Source organism: Furipterus horrens, unplaced genomic scaffold (genome assembly GCF_987537825.1).
Source record: "Furipterus horrens unplaced genomic scaffold, mFurHor1.1.pri manual_scaffold_4, whole genome shotgun sequence".
NCBI classification, from domain to species: Eukaryota; Metazoa; Chordata; class Mammalia; order Chiroptera; family Furipteridae; genus Furipterus; species Furipterus horrens.
Genome location: NW_028327174.1, coordinates 122,718,712 through 122,744,772, shown reverse-complemented (window position 1 = coordinate 122,744,772; position 26,061 = coordinate 122,718,712). Strand labels below are relative to the sequence as shown.

Here is a 26,061-nt window from a genome sequence, read left to right as displayed (position 1 = left end):
TGTCTGGATTATGGCTTTTTTTGGTTCTTGTTGGTTGTTTAGGGGGCTCTTGTTCATGTGTTCTTTTCTTTCTTTGCGCTTGATTCCCTTTAATTAGGTAATTTTTATTGTACTTGAAAAATTATTCTTAAAAATAATTAGAAGACTATGATGATATTATCTTCCCCCAGAGAGACTTTTTCTTTGCCATTTCAGGAACCCGGGGCTACCTTAATTCACTTTCAGTTTCATACTTATGCCGTAGTCTCTATCTGGGCTGGTTCATTTCTGTGTCACCCATAATCTCAGGATGCACCCGAATGGGCCCCAACCCTGAGTGTGGGGTGGTTCGCCAGGAACTCACTTTGGCAGGCCTTGGCTCCTATTTTTATTCTTTAGGAAGGCTTTCAAAAGAGCTGCTTTGCCTTCCAGCTACCTCTTTAGCATCAGAAATGCCTGCCTATGTCTGTGTAACCATATGTTCCAAGATCTTTCTCTCATTGTTCCACATTATTTTTTTGATTCTTTGTTAATTTTTGAATTATACTTTTATGTTTAATGTAGGCTTATATAATAATTTATAGCAGGTAGGTTGATATTTATTATTTTAAGTAGAATTGACATTGGATGCAATTTTAACTATGTTTACATTAAACAGCTCCTATGGCATCCTTTTGATTACCTATTTTGGTTAATCTAGAGAATTTACAGACTTTCATTTCCAGCTCTTTTAGAGTGGCTTAGAAGAGCCACTTCTTTTGAAGATATTGACATACTGCAAAGGTACTCAGGATTCAAAGGGTTAAGATTCTGAAGCAAAGTACCTTAAGTACCTACTGAATAGATACACTCAGCTTTTCACTTCAGGAACTTTGCAATTTCTTGAGAAGCTGGGAAAACCTAGAACCCCGAAGAAGTCTTGTGCTGAACAGTTTTGTGGGGCAGTTTCACAGGGTCGGAGAGACATTCATTGGAGTTCCAAAGGAAAAGATTGTTTCTTAGTCTGACTACCTAAAAATGTAAAGCTTCAAGAAGTATAAAAGTAGGAGAATGAATAAAATTAGAAAATCACTATTTTTCCACCTCAGTGGATCTAAATGATCACCAGTAGATTCTAAAACCATTAGTGAAAAGGTTAATGGTGAACTTGATTTATGATAGCTGGGTTACAGTGACCGTACCTGAAACCACTGGTCAATTTCAACATTAATGGTACATGAAACAACCGAACATTATGTGCCTTCAGATTTGATTAAAAGTACATAATACCACAAGTGAAGTATTCTTGCAAAAGAATTCACCTTGAATCTAATGAAACCTACAGGTCAGCTATCCATTTGTAAGCAGGATAGGGTATAGCAAAACATGTTAACTCCAATGGAACGCAATCATCCAAATGCCTAAGTGTGAGAGATTCTGTAGGTCAAATGTATTGGTTTTTCCAGGGAATAACTGATATGAAAAGGTTAAAAAGATAAAGAGGGGTAATTGTTAACAGGTTAAAGGAGACTCTTTTACTTTTTTTGTTACAGATTAAAGGAGAAATATAAATATCAACCATAAGCAATATGGGGATCTTATTTGAATCTAAATATAAACAACAAAAATATAAAGGGAAATTTTTAAGAAATTTGAACATAGATGGACTATTAAATGATATTATTGGCTTTATTGGGTGTGAAAGAGCTGTATTGCAGTTAAGTTTCTTCTTTTTAAAAGTCCCGAAAAAGAAATTCTAAGTATTTTGGGTAAAGTAGTATGTCTGTGATTTGCTCTAAGTATGGAAAATATTAATAATTATTTGAACTGGTTAATGGGTACATAGTAGTTTATTTGGCTCTTTTCTCTAATTTTTGGTATATTTAAAAATACTCATTGAACAGCTCCACAAAAAAGGGGGGCTTATAAACAAAATTTCACTTGCATGACATAACCCATTTTAAGTGAGAACATTATAAGCTACTCTCCTCATTGGGTGAATGTCTGCTGTTTATGAGTAGTGTCAGACAAAGAGGCATAAACATGCATTTTATTTTTATAGTGCATCTCCTAGCTGTAACCTGTTAGACATGTGTAATTCCCCCATTTCTAAGGAGGCACATCATAGTCTCACTAAAACTATGGAAAGGAAGAAGAGTAGTTCTTGAGAGCAAGAATGGGTACATATATCCGTATTAAAAGAACAGGAAAAAGGTGCTAGGTGGGCTAACACTACTGATACCCACTACCTTTCGTTTGTCAATTACTCAGAACAGTCAAACCTACTGCTTTCCACACACACACTTTTAAAAACACTTTCAATTAATATAATTTAGCTCTCTCTTCCTTAAGAAAGGGCAATAATCCAAAGTAATGTCTGTTTAATGCACCTAGCTTCAAATCCAGGAGTTCTGGATAATGTTAGTTCTTCCCATATCTGTTTTATTCTGTGAATTACAGACTTTAGGAAATTTGTCTGCTAATAATATACTTCCTATGCAGTAGTAGGAGAAAAAAAAATGAAAGAGAAGGGAATTAAAAAAAATCATATGACATGCCAATCAAGACATACACAGATAGTATCAAAAAACCTCACTCATGAATTTTGACCAAGCAGGCATAATTTATAATTTGTACATGATGATAGAGTGCTGCTGGGCACACCTGGCTCTGTGGCTTAGAAGATCAGTGCAGTTAGTGAGACCTGCCATAGGTTTTTCCCAGAATGCAGATCTTTCACACATGCTTAACCTAGTATAGGAGCTGCTGGGTCAAAAGAGCTGAGTAGAATAGTGCTTCAGCATGGACCAGTTGTGCAGTAACTAGTGCTCTGGGCCCTACCCATATTTTCTCATTGCAAGGTAAATGGATAGAAGCAGTATATGTTGCCTTCAGAATCCCAGAGGTATTGTAACTGAGCAAACTGGGGCCTGTGCACATGATACCTTGGTGCATAACCCAACAATTAGTGTTGAGGGAAACAGGATTTTATTTACAGGATCCCAACCTTAGCCAGGGCTGGGAGCACTCATTCTTGGAGCTCTGTTTTCCCATGAAACCCAGCACTTCCCTTGCTCCCCTCCACCCCAGGCTATAAGCCAAAACCACCAAAACCAGAAGTTCCCCATATCCTTATCAGTTCTTAAGCAGGTTGTGCAAATAGTTCTCCATCCCCTCTGGAAGTTGCCATCCTCTTGCAGCAGCTCTCTCCTTCAGGATCTGGGATACGTTGTCCTCAGCTTCTGTCTAATAGCCCATGAACACATGTGCTGTGTTACACTGGATCATGGTGAAGTCCAGGAAGCCAGTTCAAAGAGAGTGGCCTCTCTGTATGTCCCAAGTCCCAAGAGTCCATATAGAATCTGGGTCTGTGAGGCAGCAGGTTAGTGCCTTGCAATTCAGAGTCCTTGGTGTCTTTGGAGTCAGCTAATGTGGGCACCATCAGAGCAGCAGCATGCTGTTCTCTCCCCCTTAACTGCTCTTTCCCTACTACACGCAGATGCATGGCAGAAACCTGACTGCAAACTGCATAGCTGCTTTCTCTCTCAGACCTTATGGCCAAATCCCTCATGGCCGCCCATTCCTTACTATAGCTTGGCGTGGCTGCTATCTCTCTTCTCTCCCGTGGCAGACCAGCTACCTCTTTCTTACTTGCCCAGGCCACATGGCCAAATCCTCAGAGGAGCAAACATAGCTCCTCCCTTACTATAGGCAGCATGGAAGAATCTCTCCTTCTTTCAGACCGTCCTTATTTTAAATCTTAACCTGGAGCTTCCTTTTTCTGCACTTATTCAGCTACCTAGGTCTCCACACTGTAGGCAACCACTGGTACTTATGAGGGCCCCAAGAGCTGGAAAAAATTTAATTTAGGTAATAGCTAATAAGCTCAGTACAGTAGTCCTCTCTATATCGCGGTTCACTTACTGCTGCCTCACTGTATCGTGAGATTTAAAAAAATATTATATTTAATTATTTATCGCGGATTTTTCGCTACATCGTGGGATTTTGCGATACTGTATATGTATGTTGTTAAAGTTATGTAGGTTTAAGAGTGTAGAATATGTTTAAGAACATAAGTAGTGTTTATGAAAGTATAGAAAAGGTTAGTAGGGGAGTGGGACAGGTTAATAAAGGACTGGGAATGGTTTATAAGTGAGTGGGAAGGGTTTATAAAGCCTTAAAATATACATAAATACTAAAATAAATGTAAGGTTCCTACTTCACGGATTTTCACGTATTGCGGGGGTTCTAGAATGTAATACCTGCGATAAGTGAGGGAATATTGTAATCAATGCATGTAAAAAGCGATTGTTTCAGGAACTGGAGGTGTGACCCACCTTGACTCCAGGAGACCATAAGCAGTTCCACCTTCCTGCCTCAGGAGGACTGCAAGCAATCCAGACGGTATCTGAGCCATTGTACTCCAGGGTGAGACATCCACTGCCCAGGACATAAATAAAGACTGCTGCCCAGCACACAGATGAAAGAATGCTGCAGCTTTTATCTGATTAACTTTTTCCCTGAATTCCAACCCCCTTACCTACACTTTCTTTTCCATTTAAAAAGGGGTTTTTTTTAAAATGGACTTTAGGATGGGTCTGTTAGGATATAAACCCACCATCATTTCAGATTGCTGACCATCTGAATAAAGTGCCCATAAAGATTCAATTCCTGCTTCTTTTCCTGCTCCCAGCTGGGGACGCGGCGGCTGTCCGGCACCCTCCCGCACGCTCCGGCCGCCACCCCGCACCCCCGGGCCCCGACATGCCGCCTCTCAAACTGCTCTGCGCCTAGCCGCGGCTCTGCGCCTCCGCGCGCAGCTGCCCCAGCCCCCGGCCCACGGGACGGGTCTGCTACTTTTCCACCAGCACGCGGCGCCGTACCCAGTTTTATACAGACCCAGTGGAAGCTGTGAAAGATGTCCCCGACGGTGCCAAGGTCCTGGTTGGTGGTTTCGGGTTATGTGGGATTCCAGAGAACCTTATCGGAGCTTTACTGATCTTCTCCCTACGCCAGCTGCAGGAGAAGTGTCACGAGCAGCATAAACCACTCTACCTCGCCTTTATCGACCTCACGAAGGCGTTTGATCTGGTCAGTCGAAGTGGACTCTTCAGCTTGCTACGAAAGATTGGCTGTCCACCACATCTGCTTGCTGTGGTCATGTCCTTTCACGACAACATGCACAGCACGGTGTCCTACAACGGCGCAACCTCTGAGGCCTTCCCAGTCAGCAGCGGAGTAAAGCAGGGCTGCGTCCTCGCGCCTACGCTGTTCGGAATCTTCTTCTCCATGCTCCTCCAATACGCCTTTAAGGACTGCAGCGAGGGTGTCTTCATTCACACCAGATCCGATGGCAAGCTCTACAACCTGGCCCGTCTACGAGCCAAGACCAAAGTCAAAGAGGTGCTCATCCGTGAGATGCTCTTCGCCGACGACGTAGCCTTGACATCACACTCCGAAGAGGGACTCCAGCAGCTAGTCACTTGCCTTTCCCACGCATGCAAGGAGTTCGGACTAGCCATCAGCCTGACGAAGACAAACGTTATGGCTCAAGGCACGGGGACTCCCCCATGCATCACCATCGACGGGTACACCCTGGAGGTTGTCAACGACTTCACTTACCTCGGGTCCACCATCTTGAGCTCTCTGTCAGTCGACTTGGAGGTCAACTGGAGAATCGCCAGGGCAGCCACAGTTATGGCCAAACTGAACCGGCGAGTGTGGAACAATTCCAGCCTCACTGAGAAAACCAGACTGCGCATCTACCAAGCCTGCGTACTCAGCACTCTCCTCTATGGCAGCGAGACGTGGACCACCTACGCAAGGCACGAAAGGAAACTCAACAGCTTCCACATGAGGTGCCTGCGACGCGTCCTGCATGTCGCCTGGCAGGATAAGGTCCCCAACACCGAGGTGCTGAAGCGAGCCAACATGAGCAGTTTGCATGCAGTTCTTAGTGAGAGACGCCTCAGGTGGCTCGGCCATGTCAAAAGAATGGATGCAGGCCGTATTCCCAAAGACCTCCTCTACGGCGAGCTAGCAGAAGGCCAGAGGATGACAGGGCGCCCAAAACTGCGGTTCAAAGACATCTGCAAAAAGGACATGACACAATGCTCCATCAATCTCAACACATGGGAAGTTCAAGCAGACGACCGCCTAGCCTGGAGGCTCGCGGTCAGGCAAGGTACGTCACGCGCAGAGGCTGCGCGCAACGAGGAGGCGGTCCAGAAAAGATCGAGGCGGAAGCAGCGTCAACAGCAGCAACAACAGCCATCTGCCTTCACCTGTAACAAGTGCGGCAGGGATTGTCACTCCCGAGTCGGACTGCACAGCCATTCTCAGCGGCGCAGATAGACTCTCAAGAAGCTACGCCATCGTCTCTCGAGACGGACGGCTGCCGATGACGATGACGATGACTGAAGACTGGGGTCAAAGGGCTCACGGCGGTCAGCAATAATGCGGGGGTTGACAACTTCGGCCTGGGCCTTTTACTGCAGTCCAAGCAGATAAAACGCATGGTTTCCTCGTACGTGGGCGAAAATGCAGAATTTGAACGACAGTACTTAGCTGGTGAATTAGAAGTGGAGCTGACACCGCAGGGCACACTGGCAGAGAGGATTCGTGCCGGTGGGGCTGGCGTGCCTGCGTTTTACACCAGCACGGACTACGGGACGCTGGTGCAAGAAGGAGGGGCGCCCATCAAGTACAACGCGGACGGCAGCATTGCTATTGCCAGCAAGCCCAGAGAGGTGAGAGAGTTTAATGGTCAGCATTTCATTTTGGAGGAAGCGATCACTGGGGACTTTGCCTTCGTGAAAGCCTGGAAGGCGGACCGTGCCGGAAACATAATTTTCAGGAAGAGTGCGTGGAATTTCGACTTGCCCATGTGCAAAGCTGCAGAAACCACAGTGGTAGAGGTTGAAGAAATTGTGGATGTTGGATCATTTGCCCTAGAAGACATCCATATTCCTAAGATTTATGTGCATCGCCTGATAAAGGGAGAGAAATATGAGAAGAGAATTGAGCGTTTATCGGTGCGGAAAGAGGCAGACGTAAAAACCAAAGCTGGGAAACCTGGAGATAACGTGAGGGAACGGATCATCAAACGTGCCACTCTGGAATTTGTGGATGGCATGTATGCTAATTTGGGCATAGGAATCCCACTTCTGGCCAGCAACTTTATCAGCCCCAATATGACCGTTCACCTGCAAAGTGAAAATGGAATTCTCGGTTTGGGTCCATATCCATCCCAAAATGAAGTTGATGCAGATCTAATCAATGCAGGCAAGGAAACAGTTACTGTTCTTCCCGGAGCCTCTTATTTCTCCAGCGATGAGTCCTTTGCGATGATCAGAGGAGGACACGTCAACCTGACAATGCTGGGAGCCATGCAAGTGTCCCGATACGGTGACCTGGCCAACTGGATGATCCCTGGGAAGATGGTGAAAGGCATGGGAGGCGCCATGGACCTGGTGTCGAGTGCCAGAACCAAAGTGGTGGTCACCATGGAGCATTCTGCAAAGGGAAATGCCCATAAAATCATGGAGAAATGTACATTGCCATTAACTGGAAAACAATGTGTCAACCACATTATTACTGAAAAGGCTGTCTGTGTTCGACGTGGACAACAAGAAAGGCCTGACTCTGATTGAACTCTGGGAAGGCCTGATGATGGATGACATAAAAAAGAGCACCGGCTGTGACTTCGCGGTTTCACCAAAACTCATGCCAATGCAGCAGATCTCAGCCTGAAATGTGGAGTAAACATCTGTCTCGGGCTGTGGGTATTTCGTTTTAACCACATAGGATTTCATGGACAGGTCATCAGTAGTCAAATTTGTATACTGAACAAACAGTTTTTGACTAGAAATTTTTTAGCTTTTTACACTTTATGTAGCCTGTTCTCTCACGCGTGCTATGACATTTTAATGAGGAACAGAAAATGTTTATCTAATTTGTTTTATAAGTGCTTAGAAGGCTGTCTTTGCAATTGGTGCTCTCGTTGAATTTTTCTCCATTTTTGTGGTGCCTACACCGAGTTGTGTGCAGTTTGCATCAAGATGGGCCTGTAGGAAGAGTTCCATTGATGCACTTGCCCTCCTAATGAAATGGTGAAGAGAAGAAAGAGGGAGAAAAGTGTGTCCCCCAGAGGATCCCCAAGGCGGCCTTGTGCCAGCCCCGGAAATAACTCTGTGGGGCTGTTGATGAGGAGCACTGCCGCCCCAGCCACTTTCTCCTCCCTCCGCCTCTGACTGTTCTCTTGGCGCCTCTGGTTGTGCGAGTCGTCGTTTTCCTAGAACTCTGCTCTTCCTCCGACGCTTTCTGTAACTAAACAGACGCCTCCGAAGGGAAGCAGGAACATCGCTGTGTGGGGGAAGCTCACGGGTTCACGGGGAGGACGGAGCCTGCGGGGTCTGTGGGTGCCGACATCCTTCCAAAGGTTGCCTTTGCTCACCAACCAGCCAGCCAGCCACCCGGGCTTTGCCGAATCCTCGCTGGTCTAGTCGGTGTCCTCACTTTGAAACAGTGCAGTATTCGTATATATCCAGAAGGCCCTTAAGGGTCTTTCTCTATGTTACTGAGGACCAGTGGGCTGCTTGAACAATACCTGCCTTAAGCCAAGAAGGGCTGTGGGATAATTTATCATGAATCCAGAGTCACAGTGAGCACACACGTCGTTTTTTTTTTTTTTTGTCTTTTTTAAAATTCTTTTCAGTCTTCTTATTTCTGGTCAGAAAAGTATCTAAAGATTGAATGTTTTTTTTCTACAGAACAATGTTCTTTCTTCTGACCAGGCTACTTCCTTGAACAAAGGACTTTTAATTCAACTCTATCCAAATATGGCAAATAAGGTTGAGTAAATCAAGGATTTGAAGAGCGGCGAGTGCATTTTCATTTGTTAGAAAGGAAACATTGTGGATTAGGTTTTGTAAGGAACTTCTCAGAGGTATCCTCGGTATCGAACAGTTGCCCAGGGGGTAGGCAAGCATCCTGGGTATGAAACGGGGCAAAAAGCCCAGGCACCCTGAAGACAGGCCAGACCTGTTTTCTGAACAGTGGCAGGCAGAGCAGAGTGCAATGGCACCCCTCCAGCACCAGGTGCAGGAATGTATGCATGTTTTCTGGTGATGGTTGTCATCGAAATTCACTTTCTCTTCAAACACAGTCACTGTGTGTCATGCAAGGTATTACAGGAAGGAGAGAGGCTTTTTGGGGGGGTGGGGAGAGAAACACTCCATATATAATAACAGTCTGTTCCACTTGCTCATGGTTGAGAGCATACTCTCTCAGTACTGGTAAGAGGGACTCTTTAGAATTTGTAGGGTCTAGAGAATAATGTCTATGTCGGAGTTATAATTGGGGAAATTTATGTTATCGATGGTTGCTATATTTGCAAACTTCCTTGCTTATTATTCCAGACTGTTACTTTAAGATAACATATTTCTAAGAATGCTCCCAACTTGGAATGGCAAAACCTAAGTAGATGTCTTTATATTCTTGATTAAAGAGTACCATGGATAAATTAAGAAATGAAATAAGAAATACAATAAATATTCCAAATTAAAAAAAAAAAAAAAGATTCAATTCCTCTCTCTGCTTATTGGGTCCAGTAAATGACATGCAGCATGAACATGGGCTTTTCCAGTTTCAGTACTAGTTTCCTGTGTGTCCTTATTTAAAGCATATCCTGATGTGGCACAGACCACTGGATCACAAGAAACTTCCTAGAGTGGCAGGCCCTGTATGTTCATGGGTTTTACATCCCACCATGTGAAACGTAAGCAAGGCACCTGTATCCTCCTGCTCTCTGGGTTCTTTTAGCCTGATATCTTTAATATGGTAGACCATTGTAATGTGCTCTGTCCTGAGTTGATACCCCTGAGGCACGTGAAAGTAAACTGCTTTCTCATGTTCTCAGTTTATCACAATGAAGAAGTGCATTTACAAGCTTGTGGGGTCATGCTGGACAGGGCTCTTCCAAACCCCATATTGGAAGGCTGACTGGAGGGCCCTGTCCAGAAGGAATGTGTATTGCTTTAGAAATGAATTGTAATTCCCGTCTTTTTTTTTTTCCTTTTTTCTTAAGTATATTTTATTGATTATGTTGTTATAGTAGTTCCAATTTTTTCCCCCCTTTGCTTCCCTCCACCCAGTAGCCCCCTTCCCTCCAGCAATCCCACCCCCTTTAGTTCATGTCCATCAGTCGTGCATATAAGTTCTTTGGCTTCACCCTTTCCTATATTATTCTTAACTTCCCCCTGTCTACTTTGTACCAACCGATTATGCTTCTTAATCCCTGCACCATTTCCCCATTTCTCCCCCTCTCCCCTCCCCCCTCCCAGCTGATAACCCTCCAAATGATCCCCATATCTATGCTTCTGACACTATTCTGGTTTGCTTAGTTGGATTTTGTTTTTATTTTTTAGACTCAGTTGTTGATAGCTGTCATTTTAGTGTTCATAGTTTTGATCCTCTTTTTCTTAAGTAAGTCCCTTTGACATTTCATATAATAATGGTTTGGTGATGATGAGCTCCTTTAGCTTTACCTTGTCTGGGAAGCACTTCATCTGCCCTTCCATTCCAAATGATAGCTTTGCTGGATAGAATAATCCTGGTTGCAGGTTGCCTTTCATCACATTGAATACTGCTTGCTAGTCCCTTCCTGCCTGCAAAGTGTCCTCTGAGAAATCAGCTGACAGTCCTATAGGCACCTCCCTGTAGGCAACTCTCCGCCTCTCTCTTGCTGCCCCCAGGACTCTGCCTTTATCTTTCACCTTTGACATCTCAATCATGATGTGTCCTGGTGTGCTCCCCTCTGGGTCCAGCTTGCCCAGGACCGTCTGTGCTTCCTGGATCTGTATGTCCATCTCCTTTGCAAAATATGGAAGTTTTCCCCATTTTTTTTTCAATTCTTGCTTCCTCATTCTGCGCTGGTTTACTCTTTTTTTCTTCCTTATGTTCCAAATCATTGCTTTGAACCCCAGTTTCCTTCCCTTCACCACTGGTTTTCTGTGGATTTTCCTTCATTTCACTTAGCATAGCCTTCACTTCTTTTCTTATGCATTTGCCATACTCACGCATATCTGTCAAGCCTGTGAGCATCTTTATCACCAGTGTTTTGAATTCTGCATCTGTTAGGTTGTCTGTCTCCTCATCTGTTAGGTTGGCTATCTCCTCATCTGTTAGGTTGACTATCTCTTCGTCGCTTAGTTCTCCCACTGGAACCTTGATCCGTTCCCCCTTTTGGGCCATACTTCTCTGTCTCCTCATTCTGACAGGCTCCTGTGTTTGTTTGCCTCCACGTCCCAGGTAGAGCTGTCACTCCTGTTATGTTGTAAGGGGCGGAGCCTTAGGAATTTGTCAGTATAGAGCGACCTGTTTCACCACGTTGTGGTACTGTATGTGGGGGAAGGGTCGAGAAGGAACAATGCTGCGTGCCTAATGCTCACCCCTTTTCCAGGCACCTCTCTCACTTCTGCATCGCACTGGCGCCCCTCTAGCTGCTGCCCTGGAAGTTGTTCCCAGAGTGGGTGGGTCTGCGGATGTTCTAGGACTGTGGAGGCCCTTTAAACAAGCAGAGTTTGCTGAGAGACCAGCAGTTTCTGCCTTCACCCCAACCCCCACTGGTTTGCACAGTCAGAAGCAATGAGGCTTGATTTTCCTCGGTGCTAGGACTGTTAGCTTCAAGGTCTGGTGAGGTGCTGGGAACACTCCCCAGGTGTCCGTCCTGACTTTTTAAAACATGTGACTGCATTTTCCGCCTGCCTGCTGCTGCTGCCACTGTTGCCGCTACCACACCACATCCTCTCCACCCCGGCTCCTCCCCTCTTATCTGTCTGGATGAGTATTTCTTCTTTATACCTTTGTTTGCTGGACTTCTATGCAGTTTCATTTTCTGGAACTTCTGGTTGTTTCTAGTTTTGAGGTACTTGTAGTCCTTCTTAGTTGTGGAGGGAGATGCAGCATGTCTGTCTACACCTCCATCTTGGCCGGAAGTCTCAGTAATTCCCTTCTTATCTCCTATGGGAGCCGCCTCTTTTCCTGTGTGATGGCTTCTTGACCTTTTCCCTCTGGATGTACATTGAGGTAATGTAGTTTAGAGTCATCCACAAGACACCTCCTTTGTCTGGAATCCCTTAAAACAAGTCTCAGACTCAGGGAGGTGCGGTCCTGGTTTGCTGATCTGCCTCTGCTGATGCTCCCTGGATTGTGAGGAATTAAGGCTGTATCTGCTCCATCCAGTCCTCCCTTTGGTTTTTTTGGCTTATCCGAACTAGCGTTCGAGACCCCTGGGCTCGACCTCCTGCATTACACAGCTTTATAATTGCATTCTAGGTGCCAAGTGTGGTATTAATTTGTTCCAGTTAGGCCCCACATCTGAAGTGCAGTTTGAGTTGAAGTCACCATTTGATTATGTTTATGATAGTCTAATATCATTGAGGGGCCATCTGGCCCCTCAGCTGGGAGGTGGGGTACTCTAAATCACCAGATGTGTGACATTCTTTTCTTTATAGTCCACTGGTTTTCACTTGTCATTCCTACTAGACTGGTGTAAATGATCCAGGGGCTCTGACTGAAGGTGATACCTCACTGACTTGTATTACCTTCTTGTTCCATGGGCTTCTGGTTTCCAATTTTCTAATATGAATTGGAATCCATTTCCATTTTCCCTCATTTGGGCCATAACCAGTTCTAAATTCCCTTTCTTTCTCCAAAGGTCTGTTGACTGTAGCCCACTATCTGGCATCAGTTTTATATCAGGTACTGTATAGTTTCTTGCTATACCAGTTGTTTGTGTTCTTTGACTGAAAATCAGAGAACTCAGCAGTGGTTAATTTAAGGAGAATAAAAGGGGTGAAAAAAAAAGAATTTACTGGAAGGCCCCAGGATAGCTAATAAAATTAAAGAGAGAGCTGAAAATCCATGTCTCCTTAAGCACATAACATAGGGTAGCTGCGGGGATATTGACAACGAGTCTTTGAATGACTTAGTTTTCATCCTTATTCCAGTTATTCAAATTCCCAGCAGAGTCTAGTTTGCCTAACTTGAATCATCGTCCCACCCCTTGGCTAATGGCACAGGTGCCTTTATTAACAAACCCTGCAAAGACTTGGTAATAAAGGAGAAAATGAAAATAAGGTGCTATAACCAAAAGACGCAAGAGATATGCTCAACAACAGATGTCCATTCCAGAGAATTCTAATTAAGTCAGTGTTCCTCACTGGGGAAGACCATTCTTCTTTGTGAGCTGCTGACCCAGTGCATTGCAGTATTTCAGTATCCTTGGCTACTGGTCATTAAATACTGGCAGTACTCCCACTGTTATCATCACAACCAAGGCACCACTGTTTCCTGACCAATACCATCTCCTCCTCCCCAACCCCTCCCTGCGTACTTACCTTCCCCAGGTAAGCTGTGGAGCAGAACATCCTAACATTGTTTTCATTTTAAAACAATTGGATTTATTTCCATTGCTAAGCAAAGGTTTTAGGTAATATAATAAAATAATGTTTCTATCAAAAAGTTATTCAGTTTATTCCAGTTATAAAATAAACAAGTGATGGAGATATACTATACAGCATAGTGATTATAGTTAATAATACTATATTGCATTTTTGGAAGTTGTTCAGAGAGTAGATCTTAAAAGTTTCCATCATAAGAAAAAATGTTATACCTGTGGTGAGGGATGTTAACTAGACTTATTGTGCTGATCATCTCATAATAAATACAAATATTTGAATCTGTTGTACACCTGAAACTAATGTCAATTATATCTTAATTTAAAAAATGAAAAAAAGCTCTTTAACTCACTGTCTCCAAATATCTAAACTGATTTGCACCTAGAGCCATGTGGAATATATAAGGTATTCATCAATTTGTTTCTTCAGTTTAGCTCTTTATTTAAGGGCATCAACTTTGAAACCAGACTCTCTGAATTCAAAGTCCCAAAATGTTAGCTGTTATTTACTAGCAGTTATTTCCTTTGGGCTTTTACGTAATCTTACTTTGCACAATTACATAATCTCTCTATGCTTCTGTAAAATGATGATAATTGTACCTATTTCATAGGGTTATTGTGAGGATTAAATTAGCTAGATGCATAAAATGTTTCATATATTCCCAAGAACATAATGAGTGTGTATGTAAAAGCTATTATATTTCTAAAATGGGATATTAATTAAGTTTAATATAGATAATAAAAAATACCTTAATTTTTTGAGGGGGAGCTACCTTTTAAAAATTAAAATGCTTTATCTAGAAAAGCATTTTGTTATGGCATTTAGCTCAGAACCATACTTTGAAAAATATCAGTGAATTATTCATTCCTTCACTTAGTATTTATTGAGTGCTTTGCCAGGCCTGTGGCAATTCCAGGAAGAGGGAATTTACATACTAATTCCCTCGAGGAAGTAGTAACTAAGTGAGCAATAAATGCCAGGGTAATTACCGATGTGATAGCTGTGGAGGAGTCAACAGAAAAGCCTGGAAGCAGGGAATGGTTTCAGATGTTGGTGGCACACATGAAAGTCCTGGACTGGACAGTGGTCCACTGGGCAGAGGCAACATGGGAAGAAGGAGGGTGTGCTGGAGCTATGTTTTACATGGCCTTAGAGACTGGTAAAGCACTGGGATTTTTTTTTTTACAAGGAGTTAAGATTTCTTTTCAAGAAAGCTGTGGTGCGGGGGATTTAAGCAGGAATGTGCTGGGTCCGTTAATACATTTGGGAAAGTTGTTTTTGTCAGTTGTGTTAACAGAGTTTTTTTTTTTTTTCTCATTGAGAATGAATTAGAGGGGGTCAAGTAGAACCAAGTAGAAGACCCCAGGGAAGACATGGATGGGAATGGGATGGGATGGAGGCAGTAGAGGTGAAAAGAAGTGGCTGAAATTGAATCAAACCATACATACAGGTGTACTTTGGACATATTGTGCGTATGCTACCAGACCACTGCAATAAAGTGAATATCACAGTAAAGCAAGGTCACATGAATTTTTTGGTGTCCCAGTGTATATAAGAGTTAGTTTATGCTACACTGTAGTCTATTAAGTGTGCAATAGCATTATGTCTAACAAATGAACATAACTTAATTAAAAATACTTTATTGAACCGCCATCTGAGTCTTCAGTGAGTCATAATCTTTTTTGCTAGTGGAGGTCATGTCTCGATAACAATGAAAGCACAATCTCTGGAAGTGCAATAAAGTGGAGCGTGATAAAGCAAGGTATGGCTGTATTTATTTTGGAGGTTGAATTGACAGATGTGGGTGATGACTTGGATGAGGAGGACAATGAGAGAAAGGGAAGAATCATTTTTGGCTATTATATACCATTTGACAGTATGCATATATTCCCTCTATTATTAAAGCTATTTTTCCCTCCATTTTAACATGAACTTTTTTTAAATTAAAATTTCAGTGCCATTTTAAAACTTTCAGTTTTCCTGGTCTAGTTTTTTTGTATTACAGCCAAATAGTACAATATTTTTTGTATTTAATAGGCAGCATTTTATCTGTTGCTTATTACTGATGAGGATTTAAACTTACCACTTGCAGAATATTCTTTTGAAACTAGATAGCTGAGTGTCACCCCTGCCCCAGGACGGTATGAGTCTTTAAAGGTCTACACCTGTCGAAACAGCCTTTTCTTCTCTTGCCTGGTGTGCTTCTCATGGTGAAGTTGCCTGAAGGCTGGGATGGTGGTGGAGCACCTGGAGTCTATTTCCCTGGTTCTGCCTGAGGCACATGCTCACTGTGTAACTCTGCTGTTCTGTTTAACATGTACTTCAGGTGTAGTAAGTCAAATTTATGAGTTATTTTCTGTCACTTAGGACTAGTACACCTGCTCAGTAATTGGAGTGTATCATATTTTACTAAAATATGATTTCTTCTTGTGAATGAATTGAGATCAGGCATATATACAGCAGGTCTTTAAGCAGATTGTTCAAATTGATGCTTGTAAAATGAATTATTTTACTTTTTTCTAAGAAATGAAGAGAATCTGGAAAGAATATTCATTAGACAGTAATGCGTAGAGATTTTTTACACCTGAATGAGAAGCCAGACATGCATATAAAACATAAGAACTTCAAAAAACATTTCTTAAACACAGGCTATTATTGCATGCTCATGGATGTTTTTGATTTCCCATTACATTAAAATACTCAAAAGTTTTAACTTCATACTCTGAACATTTAAATATAGCTCAATCTTTAAAAAAAAAAAAAGATAACTGTAAAGTATTATCAGCTGTGCTTTTTGTGTATAATTAGCATGTTCTGTGGAGGTATATGACTTTTAATTAATGATATTACTCATGATAAAAAATTCAGATGGTAATGATTGGAGCTACAGCTGGGTGACACATTTTAAAGTAATTCAAAGATGACTCCATAGAAATCATGCTATTTAAGTCCCTTGTAATCCCCTTTTTACTCATCAGTGAATTGTGCAGGCACCAATAAAAGATCCTTTTTGAAACAGATTTGATGTGTGCTCACTGTCTTCCTCAGTGCTTGACAAGCCACTGTGAAGATCCATCACCTTTGCCCCTTTTTTTGAGATGGCTCAAGATTCAGCAGGCCTTTCTTCTGATTATCAGTTTTGGATTTGGAAGCTTTCTGTATGGGGCCAGGCCTCCACTTTGGAAACCCAGCAAGACATTTGCCACCACATACATCAGTTCCAGGAGTTCCTGAGGCAGGTATATGAAGCCTTGAAAGAGATGGTAAGTAGTGGACCAAAATTAAAGAAGTTAATTTGTGACAGCTAGGATTCTTTACCAGATTTCACCAAGCCTGAATTTGACCCAAGGTCAGGGATTTCTAATATTGACCTCATGTATTGAAGGAGTAGAAAGATGAATTACCCATAGGTAATAAGACAGAAAGTGATGTCCTTGTCTATGATTCATTATGACTTCATTCTTTTCTTCTTGATTAGTTATATTGTCACATGAGACTTCCCAACCATTCAGATTATTTTTAAATAAACAAGACTTGTACACTTGTTGTCAGGTAATAACTGGGATTCTTTTAAAGGCCTTTGCATCTCTAAAATATTGAAGAATTTGCTGAAATGCTTACCTTTTCCTCAACCCTGTTTTAAAGTGGGCTCTACCAAGTCATGATAAATATAAGATGTCTTCTTATAAATATTTTAAGTGGTGTTTTCTGGTGAATATTAAGATTTTTGAATGTCTTTAAAATAGTTATATAATTCATTACGTTAAAATTTAATGTATTTTCATTTTGACATAAGTTACTTTTATTGGAATAACTATGAATTAACATGTTTTCATATTATAAAATATTTGTTTATGCTTATTGTCTAACTTTAAAATGAAAAGCAAAATTGTCATTTAGCATAGGTGTTCTTGTATTATACTTTTATTTCCATAATCAAGGAAGCAAGTAGGAAATTTGAAGAATAATTCATGTTGCTGATAGGAGTTCATATGTCTTTAGATATTATATGGAAAGATGCAGTCTGTATGAACAACCAATGCTAATTTTAAAATTGCTTTTTGTAGTAAGACTTTTGTAACTTAACCTTAAAGTGGTCTCAGAAAGTTTAAGACTGGCCTCAATGCTGAGACAATGTGAAGGATTTATTGCTGCAGAAGTAGGAAATGCTTATCATTTCAGCTTATGTGCACATGATCTGTTTGGTCTTATTTTTGAACTTTCTTTGAAAGGTAAAGAAGTGGGAAAAGGGTCAATTGTACAATAGCATGTGTATTTTAAAATCTTAAGCTGTTTTCTATTTAGTTGGTCTTTTTTTTGTCTCAGGTTTTAGATTGTTAGACTAATTCTGATGCCATTTAGCATATAGTAATCAAAGTTGCAATGAATGCAGATATATCACTTTATTTTTTGGCTGCTTTTATTTCTTTTTGTAAGTTCCAGAGTTCTTGTCCTCCTAAACTTTCTTTCAAATAAGTTTTCTGAAGGTGAATTGGGAACTTCTTTTATTATGTTAGAATAAAACTCCAGGATTAAGATAAGAGATTAGAAAGACATTAATCACTTGTAATGTTTTTTCACTATTATGCAGCCTTTGTTATTTTTAAATAAAATGGCATTTCTTGACTGTTAAGTATAAGTAAAATGTAGTTAACGTTGTAACAAAATTGATTTTATCTAAATGTGTTATACATCTGAGTTTTCATGACCTGGTTTAAGGATGGAGGAAGGTGGTTGCTTATTAAACTTTATTTGAATAATCTACCTAAAGATCTTTTCTCATCCCGTTTTTTTTTTTTTTTTTTTTTTTTTTTTACTTTTCTTAAATACATACTAAATAAGAAGCATTAAAGCTCCTTCAACCTATAATGTCAGTTCAGTCTTTCTAAGTTGTATAGTGCACTTTTACTGACCAACACATAATTTCGTTTTATAGGATTCAAGTACAATCATTGAAAGATTTCCTACAATTGGTCAACTGTTGGCAAAAACTTGCTGGAATCCTTTTATCTTAGGATATGGTAAGAATCCAAAGAATGTTCTCTAGAAACACAAACTTTAATGATAATTTTAATCTTTGCATTGTGTAACAAAATACAGAGCTTTAAATTATAAACCTGTCTTCCATATTTCATGAAGCAACTTTTCATATGTATTCATTGCTCCATTACAAAGATGGCATCTTTTATTGGTATTCATACAAGTTTGTAAAGGTAATCACACACACATACATACACATGCAGAAGAGCTATAGGAAATAGAATTCCTTGTATGAAAATTCACCAATGATTATCATAACCTAATTTTAAATTCAGTGTAAAGCAGTTATAATAATGAAATAATTTTTGGTTTCATGGTTTTAAATGAACTCAAATACTGTTTTCCTGTGTAAAATTGTTTTTTAGAGTCTGAATCCTGCATTACTCTGTCATTATTTAGGGATGACAATTTATTTTACCAAGGTTAAGAGGAATTTTGGGATGTATTTGGGGAGGTGTTTCTTTACTGATCTCCTTCCTACCTGTCCAGCCTCATTTCATGTTTAATTCTCCGCAGCTACACCACATGCATTGTAGCCAGCTCAAATTACTAACTGTGTCTGAAGGTGCATGATGTTTGGGCCTGTGACATGCAACTCCTTTTGTCTGGAACTCTGTTCTCATATCTTCTCCTCATAAACCTTTTAAATCACATTGTTGGGGCTGAGTAAGGAACCTCTCTTAAGTGTCTCCATAGCTGCCAGCATTTCCCTTAATTATAACACTTACTGCACTGTTTTATAATTGTTGGTTTGCCTTTCTGATGTCCTGGAAGACTGAATGCCTTTCAAGAGCAGGTACTGTGGTTTTAGTTCTCTTTGTCGTCCTAGGGCCTACAGTAGGGTGGAACAGGCACATCAGAAGGTGCATAGTTGAGGTTTATTGCCTTTATTTGACTATAATATTAGTTAATGTAATATTTATTTTTCATATTTTTAGTCAAAGACTGATTGTATAACATGATATCTGAATAAAAAAATAAAATGAATATTTCTCTTTGATGTTTTAAAGAATTATACAATTTCTCTCTCCTAGCCTGCCATAAGTCATTATAAGGACCATAAACTAGGTGGGGAAGAAACATCAGCATTTGGCCCTGTGAGCATACATACATGGCTGTATTGAACACATTCAAACTCACTTTCTCTCGCCCCCACTTTCATCTATCTGTTCCTCTTGCTGCTTCCTCCCCCTTGAGCTTGTTCAAGTTCTTGATCTGAAATGGCAAGACCATCATTGTACAGCCATCACTGTATTTGCCACACTTACCTGAGCCACACTTAACTGTCCTATGTTTGTGTGTTTTAGCCATGCCAGTGTTTTTCAGACACCTTTGACCAGAAATAACATTTTCTGTTTATATGCATGTGTACACATATTATTATACATATAGATACATATACACACACTGTTTATTAAAGAATGCTTATTTTTATTATGAGCAGTCCATATTCACTAAGTTATTTTAAAAATGGTCTTCCTGACCCAAAACTAATTTCACAGTCTACTGATGGGTCATAACCAAAAGTTTGAAATATATTGAGTGAGGCTGATGATACTGATGGAAGAAAAAAGGAAAAGAAACTGTTGAATTTTCTCTGTTCAAATGCACACATTGTTAGATACTTCATGGATTGGATAACCATTTTTTAGAAAAAAATACTATGCCCTTTAAGTGTACATCGTATGTGTAAGACACATTCCTAATTCAGAATGTTAAAATTTGGGAAGTTTGTGTCATAGAATAAAAGGAGTAGAATGAGAAGCATTGCTCACTTTGTGCTGGGCACTGGTCTGTGGATTACATAGTGGATCTAATTGAATTCTTGATGATACTCTCACAGAAAATGTAATAATGGAATAGGGTAAATAAGCCACTTATCCCAGAATACAAAGCTAATAAGAGCCAGGAGCCCACTCTTCTGAAGTCTTCATTGTTGTAATAATGATCTAACACCCCCTCCTCCCACATGGATTTCACCGCTGTGGTTGAAGTGTTCCAGTCCTGGCTTTGCTACTGGCCAGCTCCACCTGAATGTATATATTCACTGAACGGATATTTACTGAATTTTTTTTTTTTTTTTTTTCATATGCTAGAGCCTAATTCGCTTACTTTCCAGTTAGGGAGAAAAGAGACCACAGGCTGAACAAGTAGCTGAGAGGAAGGAGAATTTTACAGGGGAGTTCATGCTGGGGCTGACTCTTGGAGGACAGTAGATGAGATTGGTTTTCTAAGAGAAGCCATGGAACCCTGGGTTTCTGATTCCTTATTTGTAAAAGTGAGAGGCTGGACTGATTTTTATCTCTATGGCCTTAAGCTGTATCAGTCTGTCATCTTTCCTTAGCACCTTATCTTCATTACATTGGCCCCCTCTGACAACCAGAAACAAATTCTCCATCTGTTCTTTCAATGCTTGTGCTGCCTTTTGAACTGCCCATTAAATTTCAGTTCCTGTTTGAGGTACCCTTTGATTCTGAGCTCAGAGAGAGGACTGACAGGCACAGAACTCCATGAGTAACTAGATCTTGCCTTTATGCTGTTGTTTCATTGTGGGCATTTTCTTTCAGGAAAGAATCTTTTTTTACAATATCAAAATTACTTTTTATATACAGTAAAAGTAAACAATTTCCATCAAGGAAAGAAATCTCCCATAATTTTAAGTGAGAACAGGATCAGAAATAAGGACAATAATGAAGTAAAAAGTATTTGGAAATGAAAAGATACCATAAAGAGATAAAGAAATTAATAATAGAGAGAGGACACCTTTTATTCAGTAGTGTTGCCTGCCTAAAATTACTGTTTTTACTTCCTTGGAATCCTTCGATCTAGCTCTGCTTTCATATTTAAACATAACAGCTATAACCTCTCTTCTTCATTATTTATTGTCTATTGCTATGTAACAATTTGCTCCCAAACTTGGTAGCTTAAAACAATTAATATTTATTGTTTCAAAAAATGCTGCATTCATACTTCTAAACTATAAAATTAAAGTTGAAATTAGTTTTTATTTGAAATTTTAGTTGAAGATATCAAAAAGTAAAATATTAGATGTCAGATATATGTTGGTATATATTTTTTTCTTCCACTCTTTTACAGACCCAATTTTTCACTAAGATCTGCTGCCACTGACTTCCCTCATCTCCCTTAACTGCCTGGCTTGATGCTCCATTCCCAAAGTCAGGGCCTCCAGGGCTGACAGATACTATCCTCGTAGTGTGCTTGTGGCATTCATAAGTAACAAATGATGACTTGCATTTGTAAATTTCTAAATGTAAGCTCATTAGCAGTACATTTTAGTGTATATACCAATGCATAGACTCTGGGCAAAGGAAGTCACCAGCTAAAGGGTGGGTGAAAGTTTCTTTGGCTTTTCTTTTTCTGTTTGGGAGAAAAATAAATACACTTGTTGAACTAAATGTGTGGAATCTCTCAACACCTGGGAGAAACTCCCATCATTTTTTCCCCCTGTTTTTAACTATATTTTATTGATTATGCCATTACAGTTGTCCCAATTTTTCCCCCTTTGCCCCACTCTGTTGGGTACCCCCATTCCCTCCAGCATTCCCCACCCTTAGTTCATGTCCATGGGTCATGCATTTTAAGTTCTTTGGCTTCTCCCTTTCCTCTACTATTCTTAACATCCCCCTGTCTATTTTATTCCTACCAATTATACATCTTAATCCCTGCACCATTTCTCCTATTCTCCCTCTTCTCCCTCCCAGCTGCTAACCCTCCAAATGATCTCCATATCTATGATTCTGTTCCTGTTCTGGTTGTCTGTTTAGTTTTTTTTTTTTTTCTTTTTCTTTAAGATTCAGTTGTCGATCATTGTGAATTTGTTGCCTTTTTAATGCTCATGATTTTGATCTTTTTCTTAAATAAGTCCCTTTAACATTTCATGTAATAGTGGCTTGGTGGTGATGAACTCCTTTAACCTTACCTTGTCTGGGAAGTATTTTATCAGCCCTTCCATTCTAAATGATAGCTTTGCTGGATATAGTTGTCTTGGTTGTAGGTCCTTGCTTTTCATCACATTGAATACTTCTTGACAGCCCCTTCTTGCCTGCAGTTTCTTCTGAGAAATCCACTGATAGTCTCATGGGAACTCCTTTGTAGGTAACTCCTTGCTTTTCTCTTGTTGCTTTTAAGATTCTTTATGTTTAACCTTTGACATGTTAATTATGATGTATCTTGGTGTGTTTCTCTTTGGTTCCAACTTGTTTGGGGCTCTCTGTGCAACTTGGACTTGTATGTCTATTTCTTTTGCCAAATTTGCTAAGCTTTCTTTCATTATTTTTCAAATAAGTTTTCAGTTTCTTGCTCTTCCTTTTCTCCTTCTGGCATCCCTATGATTCAGAAGTTCCTAAGCCTCTTCTTTTTAAAAAATTATTTTTTCTTTTTTTTGTTCTGGTTGAATGTTTATCTCTTCCTCATGTTCCAAACTGTTGATTTAAATCACAGCTTCCTTCTCTTCACTGTTGGTTCCCTGTGAATTATTCTTTATTTCACTTATCGTAAGCTTCATTTCTACCTTTATTTTTTTACCATACTCAAGGAGTTCTCTGAGCATCATTATCATCAGTGTTTTGAACTCTTCATCTGATAGGTTGGCTTTGTTTTGCTTAGTTCTTTTTCTGGGGTTTTGTTTTGTTCTTTAATTTGGGGCATATTTCTTTGTCTCCTCAACTTAGCAGCCTCCCTCTGTTTGTTTCTGTGTACAGTAGTCCCTCTCTATATTGCGGTTCACTTATCGTGGCCTCACTGTATTGTGAGATTTAAAAAAATATTATATTTAATTATTTATCGCGGATTTTTTGCTACATCGTGGGATTTTGTGGTACTGTATATGTAGTTAAAGTTACGTAGTTTAAGAGTGTAGAATATGTTTAAGAACATAAGTAGTGTTTATAAAAGTGTGGAAAAGATTAATAAGGGAATGAGAAAGGTTAATAAGGGACTGGGAACGGTTTATAAGTATGTCGGAAGGGTTTATAAAGCCTTAAAATATATATATAAATACTAAAATAAATGTAAGTTTCCTACTTCACGGATTTTCACGTATTGCGGGGGTGTCTAGAATGTAATACCCGCGATAAGTGAGGGAATACGGTATTAGGTAGAATTGCTTTGATTCCCTGTCTTATTGCACTTGTTAAGTTGTATAGGGTGGAGCCTTAGGTATTCACCAGGGCAGGGTAACCTGCTTCACTGCTTTGTGTGTCTGTGTGAGGGGGAGAAGTTGGAGAGGGAGCAATGCCACTCACTACCTGGCTTCTGGAGGTTTGCCTGGCAGTCACTTTGTTTTCTGTCACTTCACTCACTTTTAATAAGAAACTCTGATCTTTTGGATTCTTTTAGGTAATCTCCATAAATTAACATATTCTTTGTTTTTCCCTTTTTTTTCTTTCTTCCCTTCCTCCCCTTCCTTCCTTCCTTCTTTCCTTTCTTCTTTCTTTCTTCCTTTCTTTCTCTTTCTTAGGGAAATGCTCTCCATTATATTGCATTCTTTTTAACCCAAAAGCTGCTTCTGTAAGCTTGGATTCTACCTGAGCATGGTCTGGGACTTCCAGGCTCTTGACTCATGCAGGAAAGAATTCGAGAACGAGCCTGAGTGAGGGCAAAAGTAAGTTTTATTTAGGTAGAGTTAGAGAGAGGTCAGGGCATTTGTTTTTCAAGACAGGATCCACAGGTTGAGCCTGGGATTGGCTACTGCTGCCCACTACTTCCTGGTTGCAAATCTCACAGGGAACCTCTGAAAGATGTGAAAATACCCATCCAAGGGGACATGAGCGAATTTGGTAGTGAGTAGGGCCCCATACTCAGTTAGTTCCTAGGATTTTATGTGTTTTCAGCTTTGTGGTACCAAATTCTATCTCTGCCTTCATGTTGGGAGCGGGGTCTTGTTACTAATGTGATTTGTTCTGGAAGTGTCATGGAGTTCATTCCCCTGGCTTTTCTTCTACTTGTGGTGTCAATTTTCATTATAATGATAGTATAATGAGCTTGGGGTCAGTCTAGTCAATTTTTTCTCCTCCTTGGATTGATCTGGTTTTAGCTAGTCCTTGTTGTTGTTGAGATCAATAAGCACTGCAGAAGTTTCTTGCCATATACATTTTCTTTGAGAGTATGCGTGGAGGTGAGGGATCTGATGAGAGGATCTGCCTATTGGTCTATTGGCCTATGATGTCCACTCCTACTTCCTCATTCCACTTATTGGGAGTTTTTCCTAACTTCTTTCTGTCTTCCCTCAAGCCTATCATTGGATATGTCTGTCACACTTGTGGCATGAAGATGGAATTTCTTCTAATATAGTTAAAGCATAGGACATACAATAGTTACATTTTTAATCAGTGGCATTGGTTCAACCTGAAGAACCCTAGGATCATTAGAGGTTAAATGATATGATTCTGGAAATAAATTGATCTCAAGCTATTGCTGTATTTGAGCTCATAAAAGTTAGGGGGAAATGTGAACGAACCTCAGAATAACTTATGATAAAATTTGTTTAGAGATGTTAGTTATTAGGAGACTATAAGCCTATAGATGTTTCTGCAGAAAAATGGGTTTAAAAATTACCATTAGTGTCTTTTGGTGTGTGGTTGAAAACGCAGAGGTAGCTTACTGTGGTTTGTATTTTTCTTATTTCTTGTTAATGAAACCCTTAGAAATGCTTGTTTATGAGATGGCAGAAGATAAGAAGGTAAAGGGTGAAAGGAAGCAGAATTTGCCAGCCAAAAATATGACTTTTGGAATATTGATTATTTTAAGCCGGTTGAATTAACAAAAGACTTAGAAAAATATATTGACCTTCCCCCCAACTACTAAAGAATTTAGATAGAGAACCTGCTCCAGGAAGTGAGCTATCATCATAGATAATATAGTTTAATATGAACTAAGAGTGATACAGGGAGGGACCTAGTAAGGCTCTTTGATCAAAGTCTTCTTTGTATCCCATTGTTAAAGATAGTCCAGCAAACATTTACTTAAAACATTTTTTTCCTCATCTCCATGTGAATTGTCTTTCTACCCTTTAAGGTCTCAGACCACATAATCACCACCACCTTCTGCTTAGCTCCAGATGGCATATAAGCCTTAGTACCCGATTTCTCTTCTGCTCCCATATTCTTATGGAGCCTCCACATACATCATAAATTTGGTCATTTTGTCCTGTTAATCTGTCTCATGTTAATTTGATTATTTGTCCAGACAGAAGAATTTAGAAGGGTGGGAGGAAAATTTATTTTTCTGCCTCCACAAGGGAATCAGGTGATTCTGCAGAAGATTAATTCCACGTGTTGGGTTTCCTCAGCCTCACCTCCATGGCCTTGTGATCAAGTCCATAGTTGCTTGGCTCTAGTTCAGGTAACTGACATCTTCAGTTTTTAGGCCTCATTTTACTTTTCAATCCTGTTACAAAATTTTCAGCCGGAATGGACTCAGTTTCCAAAAGAGAAAAAAGAAATGGCTCACTAAATAGATACTCCTATCAAATGTAAGATTTTGAACTTCAGCATTTTCATCATGTATTTAGTAAAGTCTTAAATTTTAGAGTAAAAAATTAGGAGCATGTTACAAGGTTTCTATTTTATCCAAACCATTTGAT

At 40.2% G+C, this 26,061-nt stretch overlaps 2 protein-coding genes across 8 annotated transcripts in view; both read left to right on the top strand.

Moving 5' to 3' along the window:
• Positions 1 to 26,061, top strand: part of FANCC (FA complementation group C) — a 306,042-nt gene that overhangs the window by 93,774 nt on the left and 186,207 nt on the right. For all 7 annotated transcript variants that reach the window (XM_090274026.1, XM_090274030.1, XM_090274029.1 and 4 more), the window contains 2 exons: positions 16,467 to 16,681; positions 18,355 to 18,439. In XM_090274026.1, the coding sequence (XP_090130152.1) occupies positions 16,517 to 16,681; positions 18,355 to 18,439 (250 nt within the window). In that variant the 5' untranslated portion in view covers positions 16,467 to 16,516. The remainder of the gene's footprint in view (positions 1 to 16,466; positions 16,682 to 18,354; positions 18,440 to 26,061) is intronic.
• Positions 4,708 to 8,188, top strand: LOC150012784 (succinyl-CoA:3-ketoacid coenzyme A transferase 1, mitochondrial-like). The gene is given in 3 exon segments (XM_090274023.1): positions 4,708 to 4,952; positions 6,374 to 7,568; positions 7,570 to 8,188. Coding segments are annotated over 3 exon segments (1,566 nt in total). The 5' UTR covers positions 4,708 to 4,722; the 3' UTR covers positions 7,711 to 8,188.